At 37.3% G+C, this 7,930-nt stretch overlaps 1 protein-coding gene across 1 annotated transcript; it reads right to left on the bottom strand.

Moving 5' to 3' along the window:
• Positions 1-888: 888 nt before the first annotated feature.
• LOC119897372 (carcinoembryonic antigen-related cell adhesion molecule 5-like) lies at positions 889-7,584 on the bottom strand. The gene is made up of 7 exons (XM_038711018.1): positions 7,436-7,584; positions 6,500-6,820; positions 4,397-4,675; positions 3,913-4,179; positions 1,639-1,911; positions 1,212-1,466; positions 889-989 (listed from the first exon to the last, which is right to left on the bottom strand). The coding sequence occupies exons 1-7, from the start codon at positions 7,479-7,481 to the stop codon at positions 889-891; spliced, it is 1,542 nt and encodes a 513-aa protein (XP_038566946.1). The 5' UTR covers positions 7,482-7,584.
• Positions 7,585-7,930: the final 346 nt, after the last annotated feature.

The following is a 7,930-nucleotide window of genomic DNA, read 5'->3' as shown; positions in this document are numbered from 1 at the left end:
TCAAAATGTCATTGTATTTTCCAATAGACATATGGCCGATGTCATTTTGGAAACAGTCTTATATGTCGTTTATGGAGACTTGATAATTTTGTCGTTTTGGTATGACAAAGTGTTGCATGTGTAAGTCAGATGAATAGCCTACTTACTTGTATCATGTGCCTGAGGTTTGTTGTTGATTCTGAATTTAAAATAAAAGATTGTTAAAAGGTGGCCTGCTTGATGCTGTTAATGTACCTATTAATGAAAAAAATACTACAACAAACAGTTATTTAAATTCTTGCACCTGTAAGTAAAACACCAAATCCAGCAATGCAAATTATTTTAATCTGATCAACAGAATCATTCACATTAATAGAATATAATTTATGTAATCTTAAAGTCAGTTGAGTTTAATGGAGCTGTAAAAGTACTGTATGAAACTGATCAATATTGAAAATACAATAATTCCTGACCAAATCTAAGAGAAATGAGTGACCAGTTACAGATATTATGAAGGCTATTTTTCACACAAATACCTCCAGGTGATTTCCCTGATTTTTAAACAGGGTCATGTACAGTAGGATACTGTAAGGGTGAATGAACACTGATGAAAATGAGAGTCAGAGTCAAAGCTAAAGTCAGGGTCAGGGCTAAATAGACAATATACATATATACACCTGTTGTAGATAAAGTAAACAGAGTTTTACTGTCACAACCTGATTCTAGTTCCCTATTTTCTATCTCTTCTCTTCAGATCCTAACACTCCCTCCCACCCTGTAGTAATCCATGGTTTATGACTAAAACTGAATTGACCTGCAAGTCCAAACTCAACAACACTGAGCCAATACACTTGCCATAATTGGTATTGATTCTAAATAATTAAAAAATGGCTCATATATACCTTTTTTTTATATGTAGTATCCTCCACCAAAACCTGCTCCACAGATGACCAAACATGCGATTACTAATCCAGCGATGCAACCAGCCGAACAGGGTGAAGTTTTGACAGCTAAAATAAAGAAGATCCAAGAACATAATTTAACACCATTCTGTAAACAGGAATAATCTTTTATGCCTATGGATATAAAGCATAAAACTATTTCTCCTTTCCTGTGACTTCACAGCCCACTAGGTGCGAATATTTGTTTAAACATAACATAACAATTTAACATTGTGGGTTAATGTGGGCAACATCAACAACAAGAAATTGCAATCAACTCCATCTTGTTACCTGTTACAGACAACTGGTGGACCGCTGATGATGATGTTTTTCCAGTTACATTATTCATTGCTTCGCAGATGTAGTTGCCACTGTCAGAAAGTTCAGTGATGTCTTTAGCAAACACAGAAGAGTTGTGTATCTCAGTCCCATTCAGTGTCCAGGTGTAACTAGCAGATGGTGTGGACTCAGCAGAGCAGGTTAATGTTAAGGTCTGTTCAATATGGATCTCATTCGGACCTGTGATTTGAACATTTTCTGGTCCATCTGAAAAAAACATAGTTGTAAAGTTCTTACAGCAGCACAAATAATACAGACTATAAAACTTAAAAACTTAAACTTATGTTACATACTGACAAACCAAAACCAGTCGCACACAGTTATTTATGGCAGTCATCATTTTGAACAGTAAATGTACATTGTACAGTGTGTTACCTACAGTTAACAACCACGGTGTATGTAGCTTCCTCAGTGTTGATTGGGTTGCTGATTTTACAGGAATATTCTCCACTGTCTTTTTTATTCAGACTGATAAAAGACAGCACTCTGTTGTTATCGTGAAGTATCATGTTGTCAGTCAGAGTCAGATCTGAGCCGTCCTTCACCCATTTTCTGGTAAACACAGCGCCAGCTGCGTCACAGGTTAGGTTGACAGAGCTCCCCTCAATCGGCATGTTTGTTGATGATTTGACAGAAGCACCTGATATTCTCTCTGTAGAACAAAACATCACAGAATTTGTGTGAAAACAGGAACAACTAACTGCAAACATTATAACTACTGCACCCTAAAATATGTGTAGAATTTGCCAAGTGACACACTAAAGAGTTATTTTAAATTTAAAGTTTTGAACAACCTGTAGGATCTCAGCCACAGTCATTTATATACTGTATGAGTGGAATACATGACATTACATTAAGTTCTTAGATAGAAGATAATGTGTCAATTCACACACTGAATAATGGAAAAGTGTTTTATTAAAAGCACTAGTTTCTTTAACAATTGACTCAAAACAGTCGACAGTTGCAAGACTCTTGATCTTTGCCAGGTTATGTGCTGTCTGTTTGTTCAGATGTTATTGCCACAAAGTCTTAATAGAGTATGAAATCCTTAAACCTGCAATAAAGTTTTTTTGGCCTCTTGGAAGCAGTGAAAACAAGCTGTCAACACAATATTGACACATAATTATTGTTTAAGTTGATACAGCAAACTTGTTAGTAAACAGTTACCTATTATTTAGATTACACATTTATCGAGATGGATGAGCAACTCAGTGGCTGGATAACAGCCAACTGAAGAAACAGTTCAAGCCCAATGCTGTAGGGGCTTGCACTGGGTTACAACAGCTGTGTGTAAGTTCTCGCCTATGTTAGGGTGCAAAGTCGAGGCTTAGTAACTACTAGTTAGTTTTTAACAAAACTGGTTGTACCATGATTACTTTGGGCATTAAGTAACTAGTTTAGAGTCATAAGTCATAACTAAGGCAAAGCAAAGACAGAGTTCCATCGTAACGGTTACGGTGCACATTAGCTTTCTGGCCGGTATGAGCCACTTGGCGTCATAGCACATTGTAGTAAAGCTAGTTCGATACTGAAATATCATTTCAATAAATCAGGTCTCAGCTGGATTACTGTGTTGCAAAATGACATGTGGTTAATAAATAAAAGTATGTTGTGTGGCAGAAAAACTGCAGTTCATCCATTATTGAGCTTTATTCTGTGCCATTTTATGATTTAGACCTAGGCATACCCTGGGCAAATATAGAGTAATTTAGTAATAACTTATTATTTTAAGATATGCATAAATCATAACTCAGTAATAATTAAGTTATAACTAGGCGAAGACTGAACCACTGGTGCAACAGGCTGATAAAAGTTTCCCACAAACATCCTTGGAAGAATACAGTGACCACAACGACATTATCATTACAACAACCAGGAGCACCAACAATCCAAGGAGGTATCCATCACCTTGTTAATGACCCCACAGAGGTTAAATGGCTGGGATTCCCTGCTGGTCAGTCAGAACTGAAGAAGCAGCTTGGATGAGAGGCATAACAAAAAAGTTGTATCTTCAACCAAGCCCAGTTGCCCTTAATTTGAACTGTCCTTGGATAAGACAAGTAATGTTTTACTTGTCTTATTTTATTTTTTAAATTAAGGCACACTGATTTGAGTGCACACTTTGCCAGTACAGATGATGCAGGTGGATGATTTTGGTGCCACTTTTCTGACCCATCACTACTATATTCACTCAATCTTTTTATTCCAGCTAACCCAGTATCAAGACAACTGACAGTGATCAGTGTTAAAAGGGTTTTAAAATGCAAAACTCAACCATTTTATTTTATAGTTTATGGGGTGGCGATGTCGCAATAGACAAGACACATGCCTTTGGTGTGAGAGACCCGGTTTCACTCCCCCACTGTGACCCATCCACCGTTGTGTCCCTGAGGAAGACACTTAATCCCTAGTTGCTCCAAAGGTGTGCGACCTCTGACATGTATAGCAATATAGCTGCTTTGGATAAAAGCATCAGCTAAATGAATAAATGTAAATTTTTACTGAAGGCATAAGCAATTAAACATTATTTGATATTAAAGGCGGGGTATGTGATTCTAATCCAACACACATCATTGTGTCAAATTCAGTGAATAGCTCCTCAGGGTCCATAGCTGTCCGTTTGATGTGTGTGTGCTGATTCATTTCAACTTACCCAGTACAGAGACAACTGATGGCTGAGAAGTTTGATATCTCAGGTTTTTTTTGTTAAAGGCCTGGCAGCTGTAGTTACCACTGTGACTCATCTGAATGTTTATCAGTGTGAGCTCTGGTCCAGTATCAGAAAGCAGGTCTCCATTTAGAAACCAGTTAAACAAGGCAGAGGGTCTGGAGACAGCTGAACAGGACAGACTGATGTTTGATCCTTCCTCAAAGTATCCTTGTGTTGGAGATATCGTCAAATAAATATTTTCTGGGCCATCTACAGTGTATGACAAATGCATAGTAAAATACAACAACAAAGTAGTAATGTTAGCAGCTTGAAGAAAATGCTACTTAACATGCAGCTTAGCTCAGTGCGAAGCCTCATTACATTATCAACTGAAAGTCAAAGATGTATCTTTGAAGCTGTATGTCCACAGTAGCGAACTGCATGAATATAGTGCAAGATAAATGTTATGCACATGTTAATAACTCACAGATGATGACCAGGTTTACTGGATCACTGGTGCCGTTACTGACAGGATTGAACACACGACACCTGAATGGTCCCTGGTCATAGCGGGTCACATTGACTATAGTGAGAGTGGAGCCTCCATCAGTGAGCTGAACTCTGTCGCTGGCTGTAACCTCAGAGCTGCCGTTCAGCCAGAAGAAAGAGAGGGAGGATCCAGAGGAGGAGCAGGACAGACGGACAGAGCTGCTGAACTCCACCAAGTCTGTGCTGCTGGCATTTACTATTACATTAGAAACTGTCTCTGTGGGTGAAAAACAATATTGTTCTTTGCATTACAAAGGTATAGTAGAGGGAAATACTGCAGTGGCTGAGAATGAATCCCATGTTTATTATGGCATTTTGAGTATTTATGGTTGCAAGCTGAAAGTTTACACTAGCTCCTGCCACAACAAAAAACATGTTGTCGCTTATTATTTAATGACGATAATGATACACAGACCAAAAAGGCTTTTTGGGGTTTCCACTAAATGATTTGCACATCAAGGGAAATTTTTGTTGATATTTTTATAACAGTCATTGATTTAACTCAGTGGTATAGTGGTTTTAGGCTGCACATTTTGGTGGTTGCACTTTATAATAAATTTTCTATATATTGCAGCCCAATTTAACACCAGTTAATGTGTATGACCTTAAAACTCTAATCAAAATCTATCTAGTAAAGTCAACAGAAGCTAAATATGTACAGATTCATACAGGTGTACCAAAAATAAAAGCAAACTCAGTGCATCCATTAGGACTACATGTTTAAACATAATGTTGAAGTCAGTACTTAGTCATACCAGTAAATATAAGGGTATTGCTAAGCACCAGTTGTCTTAAATCTCAGATCACAGAAGATGCAGTTTTTGGACAAAGGTAAAATGCGTTACAACACACCATTATAAATCAAGCATTGTTGTGTTACAGACATGCCCGGCCTACAAATAATCTTCTCCAGTCGTAAGGGAACATGTTCAGAGTGGTGCAACAGGCTGATAAAAGTTTCCCACAAACATCCTTGGAAGAATACAGTGACCACAACGACATTATCATTACAACAACCAGGAGCACCAACAATCCAAGGAGGTATCCATCACCTTGTTAATGACCCCACAGAGGTTAAATGGCTGGGATTCCCTGCCGGTCAGTCAGAACTGAAGAAGCAGCTTGGATGAGAGGCATAACAAAAAAGTTGTATCTTCAACCAAGCCCAGTTGCCCTTAATTTGAACTGTCCTTGGATAAGACAAGTAATGTTTTACTTGTCTTATTTTATTTTTTAAATTAAGGCACACTGATTTTGGTGGTCGCACTTTATAATAAATTTTCTATATATTGCAGCCCAATTTAACACCAGTTAATGTGTATGACCTTAAAACTCTAATCATAATCTATCTAGTAAAGTCAACAGAAGCTAAATATGTACAGATTCATACAGGTGTACCAAAATTAAAAGCAAACTCAGTGCATCCATTAGGACTACATGTTTAAACATAATGTTGAAGTCAGTACTTATAGTCATACCAGTAAATATAAGGGTATTGCTAAGCACCAGTTGTCTTAAATCTCAGATCACAGAAGGTGCAGTTTTTGGACAAAGGTAAAATGCGTCACAACACACCTCTATAAATCAAGCATTGTTGTGTTACAGACATGCCCGGCCTACAAATAATCTTCGCCAGTCATAAGGGAACATGCTGGTTTGGTATGGACCCCAGGAAATATCACATCATTATATTACAAATTTGATATATTAAAAAAATTACCATTACCACTGAAACGATGACTCTTATCGCAATATCGTTCAAAGGAATTACAATATGATTGTTTTCTGCATACTGTTCAGTCTTAGCTGGTGTTAATGTAGGTCCCCATTGCTCATTATGTTTTCAGGGTGTTTATAATGCAATTATTGCTATTTGTTTTGCCTTAGTATTATACTATGTAATAACATAATTACAGATTTTATTTGAAACTACTGAGCATGTAAACATAATTATTTTAACAGACACAATATTTATTTATTTCTGATTTGCCATAATCTCCTTTCAGCACTGAAAGAGACGCAATATGAAACATTTGCTCACCATGTACAGACAGTCTGGTGGTTCCATGCTTTTGTGCTTCTCCCTGTGGTGTAACGGTAACTCTGTATTCTCCACTGTCATTAAGAGTCAGATTCCTGAGCTCCAGAGATGCAGTAGATGTGAAATAGGTGATCCTGCCTTCATAACCTGGTCCAGTTACGTTTCCAACATTTGAACTGATTATGTTTCTATCACCAATGTTCCAGCCCACTGTTATAAAGGGTTTCTCTGCTGGAGTCAGTGTTGTGGTGAACATCACCGTCCCTCCCACAGCTGCATCCAGAGGACCGTCTGGTAACAAACCAGCTCCTTTGGTTAAACCTGGAAGAGTTTAAAAGTTACACATCTCATCATCATCATCAAATTAATAATGAGGACATTGTGAAATTGGATACTGTGATGATTAAATCCCAATTCAAAACAAGGTCTTGATCTAATAACTATTCAAAACCCAAATCTGCAGCAGACAAAATGATCAACCAACCAAGGCTCATGATTTTTTAAAACTCAGTTGTAGCTTTGAATTTTTTCTAAACTTGTCTATTTACTGCAAACAAAACCTCTGGTTTATAAATATATTATTAACCACTAAGTACAACAGAATGTTGAAGATTGGTGTATTTTGTCATAATGTATCTATGTAGCAAGTTTACAATGTGCTTCTTTCCAGTGTATATTCTGGTGCTCGTTCTTAAAAATCAACATTTGCTATATGAAGGAAGTACTGGACTCCTCATGAGTAAAGAAAATAATTTCCAGTGGATAATCCAGGGGGGAATGAAGCACATTTGCAGTAACATTTCCAACATCTCCCAAATGAAAGCAGGGAGGAGTGTAATCTGAAGCTGTTGAGCTTAAATAATTAATGGCTAAATCTTTAAAAATAAGTAAATAAACGCATGCTTGTATCTGCTGTATCAAGCAATAAAATCTCACCTGTGATGACTCCCAGTATGATGAAGTGTATCACAGTTATTTCCATTTCATCTGCAGTTTCATCAAGTATAACGAGAGAAAAGAGGGACTCACTCACTTCAATTTACCTTTGATAATTTCCGGATAACTTTGCTGTAAAGTAGTACAAGGAAGTACTATGCAATGGGGATTTTCACATGCAATGATTTAATGATGAACAAGCTCCACCTTGTTGATCATTAACATTAACATGATTCAACATTCAGAGGGTTTATTCAAGGTCAGGGTGGCCGTACTGTGGATTTGTTCTGTATTTTGTAGCGAGGCGACATCAGAATATTGCTGTGAGTTTTACGACAGGTTCAGCCAATAAAATAGTTTTTTCCAAAAATTGTGAGTTGCTGCAACCAGGAGACGTCCTTGAGCATGTTCAAAAATATTAGGCTGATGGGTCCACCAGTAAGCTGAGGACAATATGCACACACTCAATCAAAATATGTTTTAATTTCAATTCAT

Source organism: Micropterus salmoides, unplaced genomic scaffold, assembly GCF_014851395.1.
Source record: "Micropterus salmoides isolate LMB-PRFRI ecotype aquatic unplaced genomic scaffold, ASM1485139v1 Ms_hic_scaffold_11, whole genome shotgun sequence".
NCBI classification, from domain to species: domain Eukaryota; kingdom Metazoa; phylum Chordata; class Actinopteri; order Centrarchiformes; family Centrarchidae; genus Micropterus; species Micropterus salmoides.
This window is presented reverse-complemented; position numbering and strand designations above follow the sequence as displayed.